The sequence below is a fragment of the Muntiacus reevesi genome, chromosome 7, assembly GCF_963930625.1.
Source record: "Muntiacus reevesi chromosome 7, mMunRee1.1, whole genome shotgun sequence".
Classification (NCBI taxonomy): domain Eukaryota; kingdom Metazoa; phylum Chordata; class Mammalia; order Artiodactyla; family Cervidae; genus Muntiacus; species Muntiacus reevesi.
This window is the reverse complement of record NC_089255.1, coordinates 58,772,408-58,790,655: the sequence shown is the minus strand read 5'-3', so window position 1 is coordinate 58,790,655 and position 18,248 is coordinate 58,772,408. Positions and strand designations below refer to the sequence as shown.

Sequence of the window (18,248 nt, the reverse complement as noted above, 5' to 3'; positions counted from 1 at the left end):
TCATTGATCTTCTCCCTTTTTCTAATCTAAAGGCAAGGGAGCCCACTGGTGTAGTCCATCCAAGTCAGCCTCCTAGGGCAGACAGCAGAGTAGATAAGGGCAGAGAGTAGAACAATTATCATCCTCTTCTCAAAATATAACAATATGAGGGGAATGTTTGGAGGGAGTTCTTCATAGAATCATAAAATGTTAGAGCTGAAAGGATCCTGAGAAATAATTTTCAACTTCATTTTGAAGATGGGGAAATAAAACTCTATAGAAATAGCGACTTGAGTACAGTGAGTTGTCACATGGCTGAGAAGATATGACAGACCTTTGGATTCTTAGCCCAGGCTCCTTCCAGCAGGACAGGCAGATTAGCCTCCATGTATTTTTCAAGTTTTTCCCAGAGGCACCACACTCACTCAGCCACTGTTCAGCATGGGTGAAAATGGTAAGAAGGTTTTGATTGTTATTCAAAGGAACATATGAGTACTATAAACACAGTCATTGCAATAGGATATGTTTCTATAACTGATGTAAGAGTCATTCCAGATAATCTGGAAGGCACAGAAATACGTCAAGAAGAAAATAAAGCCATCTACAATGTACCACAGAGATGATGTCTGTTATCATTTTGGTGCTTTCTTATAATTTTTAAAAATTAAAATGTACAGTTTTATATTTTATGTTTTCACTTAATAATGAACAATTTCCCATAGAGTAATAGATGCTTTAGTAGCAATAGTATAGCATAATATTTTTAATAGATGTAGCATAATTTTAAAAAAGCATAATTCTGTTGTTAGCAATGTGGATTCATTCTGCTGTGATAACTAATGCTACAGAATATACACATATATACATGTGTTTTTTATACACACACATACAGAAGTAATTGTGCTTATCTCTAAGAAACATTTTTATTAAAAGTTCTAGCATAAGCATTTTCAGGGCTTCTTTCTGGTGGATCAGAGTGGAAAGAATGTGTAAGACGTCATGACTTGTTCTGCTCTGCCACTTTCTAGATGTGTGGCCTTAAAGTTAACTTGAAAAGAGAGTAATTTAGACTATAAGGAAATCTTTCAGAAAGACCTATTTAAGATCTAAGGTATTAATAATAAAGACAGAAATGGAAGTTCTCAATAACTGTATTTTTCTTTGCACTGAATTATCCAGTAACTCTTTTTTTCTTTTGAAATAAAAATTTTTTTTTTTCTGGCCAGTAACTATTTCTAACTCTGTCCACCACAATCTTCCTTCCTAAGTGCTCACCTTCAAACTCTACCAGCGGGCAAAGCACGTGTACAGTGAGGCTGCGAGAGTGCTCCAGTTTAAGAAGATATGTGAAGAAACACCTGACAACATGGTCCAGCTGCTGGGGGAGTTAATGAACCAGAGCCACATGAGCTGCCGGGACATGTACGAGTGTAGCTGCCCTGAGCTGGACCAGCTGGTGGACATCTGTCGGTGAGGCTGAAAGAGCAGTGTAGTGGGATGCTACCAGGGAAACTGTTTAATGGGGAAAAAAGCGGGATGCCACCAGGGAAACTGTTTAATGGAAGAAAGCAGCATTTTTGTAATCTTCTCAGTGAAGGAAGATCCTTCCCCCTTTGTATCAGAGAGTTTGTCTGTGACATACAGCTAGACTTGTTCCCTCCTGAAAATCTGTAAGATAAAAGATTGGAGACTCAACTCCATGGCTTTATGAGGTTCCAGGTTTGGAGTCAGTCCTTCACAACATCATAAAAAAAGACTTTTCCATTTTTGGATGATGTTTCAGGGAGATTTTCTCAGACACAGACCCTGTTGTTACTTTCTCATGGTATTTTAAGCAATCGTTTCCACTACACTGCAGCTCTACCAGCATCTCCTGTTTGGTGTCCTAAGTTTAACAGTTTTATTCAAAAGAGGAGAGAGAAAGGAAAGAGGACCTCAAGCCTAACAGAAGTGTATCAGGGGAGAGGATGCTGTAGGAATTACTCAGAGGCAGCATTTCCTGTTTTCCAGGTTTAGGTTAGACAATATGGGGAAAAGGATTGAAGAGAGCCCAGTTTATGAATGGACAGTTGAAACACAAATGTAAAGAGGGAAACTCTTTCATAAAGCTTGAAAACAGCATCCTTATAATTGCTGGAGAATGGGGATAATAGAGTAGAATGGTTCCTTTACCCAGAAGGGAACTCACTGACCTTGGAGGACTGAAAGGGAAAATGGGAGAACTCTCAAATGGATTGATGTTCTTTCCATTGTGAGAAAATCATCATAGAGAACTGCCTGCAATTAGCAATGAAAATATAATTAACCACTTGGCGCCTGCGGCTTGCCTCACTCATTGCCACACTCCCAGCCTGAAAAGTTTAAACCAAGTAGCTCCAGTGATCGCAGATGGCATGTGTAACCCAACTTGAGAGATCTGAACACAACCTTGCTGAAAATCACTCTGTCAGTGTTTCCTCACTATCTGCCAAAAAGGCTTTCAGAGCTTGTTTCGTTGTCAGTATTCTTTTCTGAAACTATCAAGAGCAGATATTGTTCAGTTCTGGAAATAACAGGAAGTGGAATGATTTCCGCATAAATTAGGCAAAAGCATCTTTGCTAAGAAGGTAGTAGGATAGTTTGAATCCCATCTGAAAAGCAGTGGAGAGGTATTTGCCAGCCTCCTGGAATTCTCAAATGGACTTTCTTGTTCTGGCATGGTCAACCAGCTCTTTATGCAGCATACATTCACATGGGTAAAGAGGGAAATGACAACTAAAAATAGAGTGGGACTGCTAAGTGTTATAAAAAAATAGAAAAGCTGGAGAGTCCTAGGGGTGGGTGGGTAGTCTTTATATTGACTGGCTGAAGAAGGCCTCTCTGAAGAGATAGTTGGGCAAAGACCTGAAGGAAGTGAAGAAATGAGAACAGTGACTACCACATGTGAGGAACAGTACACATGGAGGGCGTATAGGAGGAGAGGGTAGCAGGTGATGAAGTAGGAGAGGTCATGGGAAGTCATACCACTGAAGCTTGTTGGCCACTGGAAGGACTCTGAGTAGAAAAAGGTGGCAATGGAAGTGTGAATTGATTTTATGCCAGATGTGCCTTGAAGGAAGAGTCAAGAAGATTGCTATATGGGTGAAAGTGAGGAATCAAGATGACTTCTGGGTTTTTGACCAGAGAAAATTTCCTTGTTTCTGTGAAAACCATATTTTGGGGGGCCAGGCTTCACATTTCTGGGTCAGAATGATCTTCTAGTTCCATAAGATATGAAAGCAGGAAGAGGCCTTAGAGATCCAAGAGAGTTCTAAGAGGGTTAAGAGATTGGAACAAGGTAACATAATGAGTCAGTAGGAAAGCCTAGCTCCTCATCCAGGGGTTTTCTTTTCTTTTCTTTTTTTTTTTTTTTTTGCCACACCTGTTTCTCTCTCCTTGGGTTATACTGAAAGTGAAAGTGTTAGTCAGTCACGTATGACTCTTTGTGACCCCATGGACTGTAGCCCGGCCTCCAGGATCCTCTGTCCATGGGATTTTCCAGACAAGAATACTGGAGTGTATTATCATTCCCTTCTCCAGGGGATCTTCCTAACCCAGGGATTGAACCTGGGTCTCCCACATTGGAGGCAGATTCTCTACCATCTGAGCCACCAGGGAGGCTGAGATGTATTTGAATGAGGGACTTTATTTTAACCTGTTTTCCTTTATTAAAATTTTAATGATGGAGGCTCTGGTTTTCTATAGGTTGCAGTATTTGAACATGGAGCAAAGCCATGCTGAGCAGGGAAGGGCAATGTGTGGAGGAGGATGAAAACTGGGCTGGAATTTAGGAAGGATGCGTTCTAGCTCTGCCTTGTTTCATTCTGAGCTTTGTGACTTTGAACTGTCCCCTTGCTTTATGATCTCCAATATGTTTTTCTGTTCTAGCAGTCTATAGATCTATATATATATTTTGAAAATGGGCTTCTAGTGGAAGATTTAGTGGCTGTGTTTTAAAAGGGTTCGGAAGAACATGCCTTTTGCTTTTTCATTTATTTGTTTTTGGAAACTCCTTTTCTTAATGGCAGCTAAACTGTCTCTGTCTAAACCATTTTCATCTGCTGTATTGATTTTCAGTTGGGTCTGGTTTAAGTAGCTCACTCCCTTTTTTATGGTTGTTTTGTTTGGAGTTGTTAAGTATCGAAATTACTTCTTGTTCTATATGGACTGTTTGGACTGAATTTTCCATATTGAAAGATTATCTTTTGGCATGTTGGAAATATTGGCTAAAATAGTTGCCTGGCCTCTTAGCTTCATAAATAATTTTCTCTTCGCTGTCACTGTGGGCAGCAGGTGATATTCTCCAAATATGCCAGTTGATTGCTAGTCACTAAAGGTCTTGAGTAGCAGAGCCACCTCAGAGGAGGATACTCTGGGAGAATTAAGTAGATGTAGTCATTAATGCCATGACTTCCTAAGTCAGCACATACTTTTCATAGGGCTATTTGTGTCCTACAGGAAACTGTAGTCTAAACTCCATTTTCAAAAGCTCTGGCACTTTCCTTTATGTGGATGTATGAGGGGAAAAGGGAGGAATGCAGAAGAATGCAAGATAGTGGTAAAACAGAATGGTTAAAACAGGAGAGAAAGGCAGTAGAAGAGTAGTAAATGGTAAATGAAAAAAATTCAAATTAAAATGGCAACATTCTTAAGCCCTGGTTCCTTCTGCAGCTTTATGACTATCTTAGTAGGCAAGCAAGTGTGGGATGAGCTGGGAAGGACCTGGCAAGGCCTGTTATGGGCCACTGGTACCATAAAGTCATCGTCTGGTAGAGTTCTGTTTTGTGTAAGAACCACCACCACCTCCATAATTCCCTGTCTCCTTAAAAAAAGTTAACACCAACGGGCAAGTTGTGACTAAGATTGGTTGCCTTGTGGTGATCAGAAGAGGTAAGAGGGAAGCTGAAGTTGAGCAGGAGCACTGCCAAAGATTCTCTTTAGATCACCTTCCCTGGTCCACTTGTGGCACTTAAAATTCTGTTTTTCTGAAGGCTTGCTTGGAAACTATTTGCTTGAAAAGACAACTGACTGATTGAGTGAATGAAGGATTTGATATGTAGAATACTTGGCACTATCTACAAATCTTAATATGATCTGAGCTAGGTGGCTCTAGGTAGCTCGTCTATAGGACATCTTTATGACTCAAGTGGAGAGAAGCGGGGGAAAAAGGATAGAAAAGATCACAGATGCTTGAATTTGTTTCAGCTGAGCCTTTTACTGCTTTTCAAGAGAAAATCAATTTAAAATCCAAAGAAAGGACCAGGGAGGGAGAAGGAAATTATACTTATTCAGTTAGATGGTTTATTTTTCTAATTAAATTAGAAAACCTCAATTATATGAAATAATGAAGAAAATAGATGAAGCTTGCCCAATTATAAAATGATTCTTTTAATTGAACTAAATGTAAATTTTAAGAAAATGGGATTTCTTGAGGAACATAAAACAATTTTGAAATAAGTCAGTTATATATGAGACTGCTCATTCTTTATTGGTTTCCCTGGTTATATAATACTTAAAAAATAGTTAATGCCTTTACTTCCATCTTGACACTTGTTGAAATTAGGACTCACTGAGGTGTTATTGCCCAAGCTACTAAGGAAGATAAATAACAAGTTTTAAAAGACCAACAAAGGTTACAGAAGTTCATTTGCGGGCTTCCTCAGAAGTCTTCCCACAACTTTCTTCCATGGCTGGCTGTGCAGCTTAGCTTCTTGCAGCCATTTTCCTAAGCAGGTGGGAGTAGGGAAGAATGAAGTGTAAATCCACCTGTGTGTGCTCTTTTCCGCATGATCTTATGGGCTAATCTGAACACTGTCAAGAAAAAGGAAGAGAGCCGTTCAACTGCCTTAGGGGCTCACTTCTCTCTGAGTTTCTGTCCTCCATTTATTGTCCCCCTGATTCTACACTCCCCTCCCCCAATATGTATGCCATTTGCAGGACAAACCAACTGGCCTTCAGTGACCTTCGTGGCTTAAATTTATAAAATGGATATGTGGTTATATTTTCTTATACTTTCTCATTTGAACACTGTTTGAAGTCTATGGTTTCTTGAATCAAAAGCAATCTGAAAGTGTTTCTAATAAAAATCATAGAAATTGTTCTAGAAGCTGTGTTTTCCCAAGATTCTACTCAGAAAATTATACTCTTAAAGCAGAAGCTAGAAGTCTTTCCAGAAAAAGAGTACATTAATGATGAGATATATATGTGTGTATATATATAAAATACACATATAATTGTCTCAAATTGTTTTATTTTACTCAATATGTTTAAAATTTAACCATTTCTTACAATTTACATTTTGTTTATTTTAGTTATTTTATAATTGGGCAAGCATCATCATTTTCCTTTATTATTTTACTTTGTTTCACATAATTGAAGTTTTTAACATTAATTATTAGAAACTACCAAATGCCTGGAATTAGGCTGGGCTGGAATTAGAGAGATAGATAATAACCTGTCCCTAAATTCAAGATTTTTCTGAAATAACTTAATATCTATTTATATATCAATATATGTCTTGAAATAAAATTGAATTAAAATACAAGGGACAATTCCTTGCTTTCCCTCTGCAATTTGTGGCAAAGTTGGAACTTACTGGATCTCTCCCCACCTCCTCCCTCAAGGACACCTTTGATCCATGCCTTACTTTAGTCAGTGCTTTATGGTCAACTCAGTTCATTTTTAAAACTAGGAAATTTTATTCAGGCTATACTGAGGTGTCTGGAAAGCTGGTTATAGGAGTACAATTTTCAGTGATAAAAGGGATCAAAGGGAACATTCCTTATAATCGGTATCTGCCCTAGTCTTTGTTTTGTAGATCATGCCTTATAAGGCTGAGGCTGCTTGTTGTTTTGACTAAACCTTCCATGTTAGTCCCAATCAACTGACCACAATCATCAAAGTGATATTTGGGATTTTAGGGGTTTGGTTTTCCTAGTATTTGTATTGCTTCTCTGATGTGCCATAGCTCAGGAGCTGTATTTTTAATGTCTCACTAGTTTCCCAGAAAAAAAATGCAGTTGTGAAAAGTTCACTTAACACCCTTAGCTCACCTACTTTTTTCTTGATTTAAAGCTTATTGGTTTCCTAACTCTGGCTCTCTCACACAGTTTCTATGGCCACATTCCAGCAGCGCACATTGCAGGCAGGATCTCGCTGCCTTTGTGAGTGTGTATAGCTGGGCAGGCTGCTGATTAGCTGTTGGGGCAGCACCTGGTTTGTGATTACAAGTGCCACTGACTCAGGGGCTGAGGGCTGTTTATGATAGCACTTACTGTTCTCTACTGAGGAAATTTGAGCCCTGATGATTTCAGACCATGTGGTTGATGCAATCCAGTTCATTTTCATTTGTAGCAGGCAGGGTGGTGACAGAGCAGTTCTGGAGACTTAAAAGTGAATGATTTACCTAGAAAGACTTCTAGTGTCTGCCCTCTGGAAACTGGCAGGAGAGTCAGGAAAATAGGCCCTCTGGCACAATTCCTATGGGTTTTGCAGCCAGTTAGAAACACTTTCAGTTTGCTTTAGATTCAATTTTGAGACCAGTTTTCAAAAACTGTTCAAATGAGAAAGTGTAAGAAAATATGCCTAGAAGTTCACTGAAGACCATAAAAGTCTTGGTTGACTTGAGTCCAGAAAAATGGCATAGTTTGGGTCTTAGAAAATCAAATAGGAGGGCATACTGTTCTCTAAACCATACCATGCTGGCTTTGATGCTTGGATTTTAGTGTCTTTCAGAGATACTTCAGTGACACCTCTGTTTTTCTCAGCATATTTCACGAGAGAGTTTGATATGGCTGTGTGACCACTTTTTTTTTTAATTCCACCAAATTGCAAACTAGCCCCTTGCCAGCCTAGGGACTCAAGGTAATACTAGAATCTCAGGGTAAGTGAAACTTTTCAGTTTAGCCTCCATTTACCTACTGGGCCATAAATTGAATGTTTGAGGGGCAGGAGGAGATGAATAATCTATTTGCTTGCAAGCATTTTTGTTTTCTTCTCTAGACATCTACTTTCATAAGAAAAACATATTTTAATGAATATAACAGATGATGAAAAGAAATCAGCTGAGAGAATCATTGAGGGGAAAATGAATTACTGATGTGCAACAATTCTCATGTCCTAGAATAGGGGTAATATTCTATTGATATTTTCCAGGAAATAAAGTAGCTCATTTAGATGGAAAAAAGGGACAGAATTGTGCTAAATTATGAAATTCTTAATCTGCTATGAATTTGGAGTAAATTTTATTAGGACGAATTTGGAAGCACATGTGAACTGTTCTTGTCAGGATAAATTGCATCTTTTAAAGATAAGTGATCTTTGTCCTTGTGTAGGGCCTTTCACTTTAGTATAAATCTTAGGTTTGAAACTGTGCCTGGTTGATGGTGACTAAAATTACATCTTTCTGCACGGAGGCTTATATAGTCATTTCCATCTCAACCACACATTTTGTCAGATGAGAAATTCTGAGTCCAGTCATCAGAACCAGCTCCTGAAGGCACAGGGGAAATGGGGATGGACCTGCTGAACCACTACCCTCTTGTGGAAAGGTCTGCATAATTTCCCTTTAGAGATTAGCAGGTAAACTAACTTAGAGTTTAGTAGCATTCTTTGTTGATAAATTCATTTAGCACAAATCTAGGCTATCTGTTCTAGGTGATTGAATGCAGCTTAAATAGCCACCAGAGGAAGCTCTCGCTTGTACGTATAAGACTTGAATTTTAAATTTTGATTTGCCCTCTTAAAGAGCAACCTTCTGATTCATACCGTTGATTATATGTACTACCTGTTTTCTTTTTACTCCCTCTTCTTGATCACCTGAAGACTTGTTCTATAACTCTTCAAATGCTGGCTTTATGGAATCAAGACTACAGGGGTTATTGTCAGCTCTCATGAAACAGGAGTACTACTGACTTTTACTAAAGAGCCAAAACTTGGGGCTAGTTTTAGATACAATTAAATTTCAAATCACCTTCTGACGATAGTACAAATTTTGTAATGTCCTAAAATATTTGACAATACTGAAAAAAAAAAAAAACCCACAAAAACCCATAAAACAAAGCATACCACATAATCTCACCATAGTTCTTAGAGTGTTCTGAAGCACCAGGAAAATCAACTCTCATTTTCATTTGCAAGTTCTAATTTTTTTTCTCATTGTTTTAGGAAATTTGGGGCTCAAGGATCACGACTTACTGGAGCAGGATGGGGAGGCTGCACAGTTTCAATAGTACCTGTTGACAAGCTGTCCAGCTTCCTGGCAAATGTGCACGAAGCCTATTACCAGAGGAGCAACCGAAGCTTAGCGCCGGAGAAGCAGAGTTTGTTTGCTACCAAACCTGGAGGAGGAGCTTTGGTTTTCCTTGAGGCCTAAACAATGTAAAAAATCTCCAAGAAATGATTTAGAGCATTTAGGGACTGGCAGGACTTCTTATGCCACAGTAAATTAATCCTCCTTCTGTTTTGTATTATGAAGAAATGGTTGCTATTATCAAGATATATTTCCAAAGAAATGGTTTAAAGCTCCCTATGCTTCATAAAGATGATTTTTCCACCTGAAATATGTTTTCTACCAATAAAGGTGAAAATTATGCTTGGATAGAGATCTCTTAAGATAATTTACTTAGATTTATTGATTTAAAGATTTTTAAAGACACATGGTTAAAAGACCATCAATACTGGTACCTCATGAATTGTACCTGAATTAAACATACATTCTTAAATACAGTTTACTTCTGATTTCTCCTGACTTTCTTCTTCCTCAGGGTTGTAGTCTTCTGTTGATGATGATGATGACGACAGTGATGCCAGAAATTCTCTCTCAGTTAGAGCTTCAAAACGCTATTAAAATAATACACTATTAAGGATTCACAGATTTTTCTGGATGTTGTATACTTGAAAGTGAGATTCTCCCAGTTATCAACTTGAGGGGGAATCACTTAAATTGTTTTCAAAAACTGGATTCAGGAAGAAAATCCCAGGCTGATTTAATTTTTTTAACCATTTGATATCATATAAACAATTACTTTCAATTCTTTTGGCCTGAGCTTTCTCTATCATAGTAGAGAAACTTTAGATTAAAAAAAAAAAAACTTCAAGTTTTTAATCTCTGTGCACATGGAAATAGAGAATCATCCAAATATTAATTCAGATAATTCAATTTATTCATGGAATTTACTTTATTCCCACTCTATCCTACCTTTTTAAAAATGGCTCTCTAGTCCAGGATGCAGGTTTACTATTCTAGGAAAATCCATCTGTGCCTTGCATCCTTCACTGTATGTCTAGCAAGGCTTGTTTGTATATGTGAACCAATGTAGGGCAGGTGTGAGGCATGCAGGTGAGGCATGAAAAAGCTAAGAGTGGGTTCTGGGATTGGGTAGGGTTGTCGGTAGATGCCTGTTTATCAAAATGGGCAGAAAGTTTGGCCTCATGGTTATGGTTAATGAGTGGCTATCCCCCAGATAGACTACAGGAAGGCCTCCCTGAATTATATCACAATTTAGACCAAAAAGCATTTTGTTGGCATAGTCAGATAATTGAGGGACAGTAGTTATCTGGCATAAATTATCCAGAAGTTTGTCATAATTTTCTGTTATCCTCAGCTTGACTTTGCTCAAATATTGCACATCTTCTTAAATCTCAGTTTCAGAGAGGCTGAGACAAAATTGGTTGTAACATTTCTCAAAGAACAGCAGGCATATACAAGCGCTAGGAAATCCATTATTCTATTCTAAAATAAATTTTGGTACATTTTTATTCTTAGCAGAAAGGTAAATACTTGATAAAACTTAAGTCAAATTTGCTTGCATTTTAAAAATTGATTTAAAAATTATAATCCTTTAATAATTTTCCATTTTTCCACAGGAGATCTGTGGTTGATTGATATATAATTCCTTGAAGATACCTGAATTATTGTAAAAAATGCACTTGCTTTTGCTTTGCTATTCTATTTAAATTTTTCACATGAGAAACCTTCTTTACAAAATAGGTAAGAAAACATTTCTTGTGCACAGTCTGCTTTGGAGAACATAGCCATTCTAAGTTTGAATCTACTCCCGTAGTTTTCTTCAAGATAACTATTTTTCCAATGAAACCATCACCTGGTGTTATTCTAGAAATTATGAAAGATATTGAACTCATTTGTGGAAAGGGGAGGGCTCAAGAAAGTTAAGTCCCTCAGTCGTGAACAACTTTTTGGGTCTGTGTGGACTGTAGCCCGCCAGGCTCCTCTGTCCATAGGGATTCTCCAGGCAAGAATACTGGAGTGGGTTGCCATTTCCTTCTCCAGGAGATCTTCCCGACCCAGGGATCGAACCTGGGTCTTGGCAGACTCTCTACCCTCTGAGCCACCAGGGAAGCCCAAGGGAAGGGAAGCCAGGAGGGAAGACTTTCTTTCTTTCTTTAAGGATGAATAGAATTTGAAAGCTGGGGAATAGGCAATGCAGATGATCAAAGTATATGATTATGGATAAGCACTGTATATTCAGAAGACTTGGTGGGAGTGAAGGGTTTGCCTTGGGATGGATGTAGTGCAGAATAAGATCGGTGATATTGGTTGGAACCAGATTTTGAAGGGCTCCGTGTTCAGCAGGTAGAGCAGGTGTTGCAAACCAGCAGCCCACAGGCTGTGTCTGATCTACAGATTTATATAGTTTGACCTCCAGGGTATTTAAAAACTCGAGTCCTAAACAGGAATTTTACAGAAGAATCTGGCCCACTCCAGTATTCTTGCCTGGAGAATCCCGTGGACAGAGGAGCCTTGTGGGCCGCTGTCCATAGGGTTGCACAGAGTCGGACACGACTGAAGCGACTTAGCATGAATGCATGCGTTGGAGAAGGAAATGGCAACCCATTCCAGTATTCTTGCCTGGAGAATCCCAGAGACAGAGGAGCCTGGTGGGCTGCCATCTGTGGGGTCTCACAGAGTCAGAAAGACTGAAGTGACATAGCAGCAATAGCAGCAGCAGCTGGATTGCAAATGGTAAAAGATCTGATAGCGCTTTGGTCTTCATTCCTGCAGAGTCACAGTGACCTACACGTGAGGAAGTAGTGGCTGTGTTTAGCTGAGGCACAGACTCTCCAGTGTGCTATGCTTTCCACAGCTCATATAGTTTCCCTAATACTCGAGCCATTTACTGTTCACCAGCTGAGGTCATTTGTCCTTTACCAGCTTACTTCCACAATTTTCTTATACTAAATAATTATTTCTCTGTACCTGTGTCTCTAGCAGTAGTAAAGAGAGATCATGAGATAATGGGAGGAATAATTTTTTGTCTGTGGGAGAATTGTTCTATTTGTTTAATATTTAACACCCCAACAGTGCAGGAGATGCAAGAGACTCAGGTTAGATCCCTAGGTCAGGAAGAGCCCCTAGAGGAGGGCAGGGCAATCCACTCCAGTATTTTTGCCTGGAGACTCCCATGAACAGAGGAGCCTGGAGGGCTACAGTCCATAGGGTTGCAAAGAGTTAGACACTACTGAAGCAACTTAGCATGCACGTACTCCTTTGTTACCTTCTGGTTCATAGGACTTTGGTTAGATTCTTTGATCTGTTTTTGACATTACAGCAGTAGCCAATGAGGATTGCTCTAGATTTTTTGCATGGAAGCCTGGCACGCTGAAAATGAAAAGCTCTCTCTTACTCTTGACCTCAGAATGTCCAACCTCCAGATTTATTGTACTCTATTCTCTCCATGTTCTTTCTTGTTGGAAGGGAAGAAGGACCTTTAGGTTTAACAGGATTGCCTGTAAGTTAAGGAGGAGGAGAAGGGAAGGGAACAAAGAAAATTCCTTCCTTTTCTTTCCTTCTTATACTTGAGTCCTATTTAAAGCCTTATCATTTCCTATGTTCCTGTTAATTGAAGGCAAGGGTCATTCATCTAACATAGGAATCCAATATATTTTTGTTGAATTATTACTGGGAAATAAAATATGATTTCAAACACCAATAATTTTCTATTAGTTTGAAATTCTGACTGCATTTGGAGGTTTTCAGTTGTATAAAATGCTTCTGGTCAGAAGCAAAGATGGGGATGAGTGGCAATGAACTTGTCACAAATCATGAGACAGAGATTATACTAAATGTACATGTGGATGATTAAATAACAAGAATGTATTCTATCCTGCTACTGTAACCTGGATGTGAAAATAATATATTTCTTATTAAGTATTTTCCAGTCTTCATAAGAGAAGCTAAAGAGAGAATTCTCAATTATTTTCAGAAAAAAAAAACCAAAACACAAAAAACAACTTACCAGTTGATGGAGGAAATTCTCAAAATCATTCTTAACTTCATAGGGTTTCTTGGTAGCCTTTGCTTGGAGTCTAATCGTGAAAACAAGACAACTGGTAACCAAACGAATTGTTTTTATACTGACACCAACTAAGAGCCAACATTTACAGGGTTTATAATATGCTAGCATCTACCACTTTGCATATATTAATTCAATTACTCTGATAATAATCCTAGGAAGTAAGTTCTACTATTATCCTGTATTATAGATGAGGAAAGAGTCTTAGATAGGTTAAGTGACCTGTCCACAGTCCTTTAGCTAGCAAGTAATAGAGGATTTGTACCCAAGCAGTGAGACTAGAGCCCTCTATTGTAATCACTGTGTGACACTGCATCCCAGCAGTGAAACACCCTCTTCAGTGAGAGGGTTCGCACAGTATTCCCTTAACTGACTCCGCTCACTGTGCCCCACTGGAGATCGTAGGATGAGTCACTGGGAAGGGAAGAGAAAGAGGAACTGGGCTGGGAAAGATCTTGGCGGGGGAGACAGAGATGAAAAAGGATGGAGGGTGAGAGTGCTTACTAAACTGTAAGCTCACTGAGGCTGGGGATCCAGGAATCTATATCATGATTTCGGCCACCAACTACTCCATTCAAGAAATATTTATGAAGGACCTAAATAACTGAATTGAAGAGGCAGCAGGAACCTTTCCAGAGATTACGGATGAAGACAGGAGCAGAGGCAGGCCAAGCAAGTAAGGATAGGAACTTGGGAAAAGGGAAAGACATTAGGAAGAAAAACAGGTGAGAGAAAGAAAAATGAAAAGGGAAGAAGGCTATTAGTTTCACTGGCATTTTCCAAGTGAAACATTTAAAAATTATACCGTGAAATCTGTAGGAAGTAAAATTTTCTAAAAATTCCAAACACACTTTGCTTAAGCATGAAGTTTGGATTAGCCAACCCTTTATAAGGCCTGCTCTAAGTTTCTTTAGCATTTAGTCTAGGGTTCCCCGAGAGCATGCAGTAAGGCTAGTTCTTAGAGGTCTCTTGCATTAGTGTTCTCTGACTAACAAATAATGCTCCCTCACTCAATTCTCTACTTTATCTCTGCCAATTTTATCTCCTCAGCCTGGGTTTTCTCCTCGTTTATTACCCTCGTGGGCTCTCCTTCCCTGCTTTTCTCAATCTGGCTCTTATGGTTGTTTTGGGTCTCTTCTTCATAGCACTATTTAAATACACTCCAAAATATCCCTGGTGCCCTTTTTTTCAGTAATATTCTCTTAGAGTCTTCTTGACTGCAAATCATTCTGAGACTGGCTCATCTCACTTTGTTAAAAATCAATCCATCTTCAACCCACTTTTAACTTACAGTTCCCCTTTTCTTATTTTTAAATAACAGCTTTGATGATATATCTCATACCCTAAAATCCATCCTTTTAAAGTATACAATTCAGTGGGTTTTAGTATATTTGCAAAGTTTTGCAACCATCACCACTACCTAATCTCCGATCTTTGTCTTTCTTTTCCATGAGTATCTTTTTTTGAAGACTACAGATAGAAACTTGAACACTCTGCCTGTAAATTTAACAGGCTCACTGGAGTTAGATATTCATCTGAGTATTTCTCCCTTCACATTCTCCAGCAGTGTGCCATTGCATAACACATATTTGAGTGCTTGTTGTGAGTTGCTCTGAAAATTGGTCTACATTCTTCTGCATATCCTGAATGGTGAGAAATCCTATCTCTATAGATCTGATTTTTGAGAACCTGGGAATAAGATCTTATAATTTGTGTGTTGTGAAGGTGAAAGCTGGGTGATAAAATTTTTGGTGAAAAGTGAACTAAGCTTTTAAAATAATGAGCTGAGTTTTCTCATGTGATTGGGAGATTGGGTTTACAAGTTGCAAAATAGCAGTCAGAAGTATGGCAGTATGACTGGAAGAAAATTGTGGTTTATTTGAAGTGCTGTACTCATTGGACATTTATCCTTGCTTATGTGGATATACTGGAAGAAGAAATGGGTTAGTCCCAACACCCTCATTTATGAAATAAACACATGTGCCCAACTTTCTTTGTTTCAGCGGGTACAATGTTTGTATGTATAGGGGAAACAGCAGGGGCAGAAGAGGGACAAAGAACTAGCCTGAGACCAACTAAATAGATTGTTTTTCTATAGTTCACATCTGTAGGGCAAGGCTTGGTTATGGATCTTTAAAAGGCCCTCAGCTTAAGTCCTATGCCTGGTGGAATAAAAGGAGATGATGATGATGTTTAGCAATTAATTAAATTAGCAGAGTAAGTGATTATATGGATAAAATAGTGCTAATCCAGATGAACTATTGAATAGAAAACTTCAGCAGATATTCCAGTTAATGAATGTTACATATTAAACCCATTGTGGTTTACATAACACATTTATTCGATTAAAATGTTTTTTAAGCACTACAAGTTGAATAAGAAACAAACCTATGAAATTCCTTGTCAACTTTTTCCTGTCGTTGTCTTAGGAGTTTTATTTCTTCAATAATTACGTGGTTTTCTCTATAAAATCAAAATTTCGAGTTAAAATTTTAAAATAATGCAGGCAATTCTCATTGAGAAAGAATAAATCAACAATTTACTGCCTTCCACATGAGTAAAAGTTCCTTACAAAACTTTTCAGCATCCCCTCCCAATGCATGACTTTTGGTATGAGGAGTTTCCCATCACATCCTCCCCTTATAAACATGCACCAAAGGCATCATCCATGTCACCTAAGCATGATCTGCACTCTACCTTGCTGCTCCCACACAGACTGTCTTACAAGGTACCCGTCCCTGTTCTTCCCACTGAAAATAGGAAGCCTAAGGGTTCTGTATGTGTGTCTGTGTGTGTACATGCACATGTGTGTGTCAGTGGGAGAGGAATGGGGCCCCAGGGGAAGTACCAGCTCAGACTTCTGTCCTGCCTGCTGGATGGAATAGGACTTGGCTGACTACTCTTGGGTTTACCTCTCTTTGATGTGTTTCCTGAACAGCATCTGGTACTGAAAGGGTAGGATGCTCATCCTTTCTCCCCTTTAAGAGCAATAAGACAGCTAGGCAGTGACCTTGACATCATAGGCAGAAGAATTGGACCCTGCCAATTTGTTCTCATAAAAACTGATGGACATCCTTATTAAGCTATTTCCTGGCACATAAGAATACTATAACTGGCCAAGAGTAATCATTTTTAGTTAAGCACAAAAAACTTGTTTCCCCAAGAAAACATTTCAGCAAAGAACCCCTGCCTTTCCTCCACACCACCCGTGCTCCAAGAACTCCTTCTACTGCAAACAACCTGTCTGTTCTCCAGGGCTTATCCTTGTAAATGAATAATACTCCAATCTCTGTTCTCTGGAACTCTCCCCTGGTTTCTCCATCCAGACCACAGGAAAGCTTCCTTCCTTCTTTCAATCTCTGACACATGCCTGGCCGCAATGGTCACAACATATGTTGACACTTACCTGAAAGGAATCTCCGAGTCTATTATAAGATGTTCAGAGGTGACTCTTCTAGTCAGTAAAATAAGGAGCTTAGTTGTAGATAATTTCTATGGTAACATCTAGTTTTAAAAGTGTCTATGATTTTATATTTATCATTAGTGTGAAGTAAACTTACATTCTAAAATCCTTTCGGTTTTTTGCAAATTGTCTTTTTGCTTCCTTTATAATATCACGGTAAGTTGGTGCAGGTGGTGTGATAGGCCTATGGTTAAGGAAAGATTTTCAACTAGGAAAATTTGGCAGAGGTAAACAGTATCCTTCAAAGGGGGGCTCAGGGAGCCCTCTTGCCTGGGCTTCCCAGGCATGAAAGGTCTCAAGCATAAACGTGAATGTGCACTGGGGTGCACTGAAAGGACCAAAAGCAGACAGTATCCAGCGACCATGGCAAATTTATACCCTGTGATCTAGACTACACCATCCATAGTGCAAAGGAGTTATAGTTTCATAAATCCTATAATTACTGTGTTCATTTTTTTTGCTATGATTTAAAGGCAGTGATTTGTTAAATGTAAATATTGAAACTGTACTAACATTTTTTAAATTCTGGACATTTCTTCATTTCTACATAGACTGAAACCTCAAAATCTCTTGGCTTCCGAGAGACTCTGAAAGTGACTGGCAGCATATGTTGGCTGCCTCTGCTAACTGCATGGAAAAAGGTAACAAGCAGAAGATATAAATGTTCTACTAATGAATCTGGGGCTCTTATACTGTCTGATTCTGTTATAGCAGTGTCTGTGTCCCTAACCCTGGTCTTAACCTATGTCTGTGTCGGGCAAAGCAGACACTTGCTTCCCTAATGAAGTGGCAATCAGAAAGTGACTTGGAAGGAGGGCAGCCCTCATCTTGTGTTAATACTTTAGATTCATTGATAAAGTAGGAGCTCTTAAATCTCTGCTATCATTAAGACACAGGGAATGAGTCTATATTTCCATGGTCCCACTCTCCTACCTGAACCACCCTTCAGTATCACCTCCATCTTTCTCTGAATGCAATTTACTCATTTAAAATATATTTAAGTTCCCTTCAAGGATGTGTTTGATGCTCATTTAAGTCTTAATTATCTGGTATAAGAATGTTAGGAAAAGTTCGATGGATATGGTTCCTGAGACAGGTAATTTCCTGACTAGTATATCTCAATTGAGATAACCAAAATGAAAAACACAAATGGCTTCACAACAAAGATTCTTACAATAAACTTGTATAAAATTAATGTCTTCCCTATGATGCTCTAAACTACTTAGGAAATAACTTTAATCAATTATGACTGAATAATGAGTAGTTGAATATTAAGGTCCTAGAATCAAGGAAAAGAACACTTGGTTTCTGCATACTCCAGACTACTTTTTCAGCAATGCCAGAGTGATAAATTTCTCTCTGCTAGTCACAGAACCTGTTAACAGCATCACTGAGCTGCTGGGAAGCAGTGTTGCTATCAGACCACACTTCATCCTACCAAGCACAGAGTTTGGGAGGGTCTAGATGATTCTGTT

General features: G+C 38.8%; 1 protein-coding gene across 7 annotated transcripts in view; it reads left to right on the top strand.

Annotated features, from left to right (window-relative positions):
- Window positions 1-16,014, top strand: part of GALK2 (galactokinase 2) — a 145,547-nt gene extending 129,533 nt beyond the window's left edge. For 5 of the 7 annotated variants that reach the window (XM_065941839.1, XM_065941837.1, XM_065941841.1 and 2 more), the window contains 2 exons: window positions 1,248-1,449; window positions 9,163-16,012. In XM_065941839.1, the coding sequence (XP_065797911.1) occupies window positions 1,248-1,449; window positions 9,163-9,370 (410 nt within the window). In that variant the 3' untranslated portion in view covers window positions 9,371-16,012. Of the gene's footprint in view, window positions 1-1,247; window positions 1,450-9,162 lie in introns of all 7 variants that reach the window. The other 2 variants (XM_065941835.1, XM_065941836.1) reach the window with 2 other exon arrangements.
- Window positions 16,015-18,248: the final 2,234 nt, after the last annotated feature.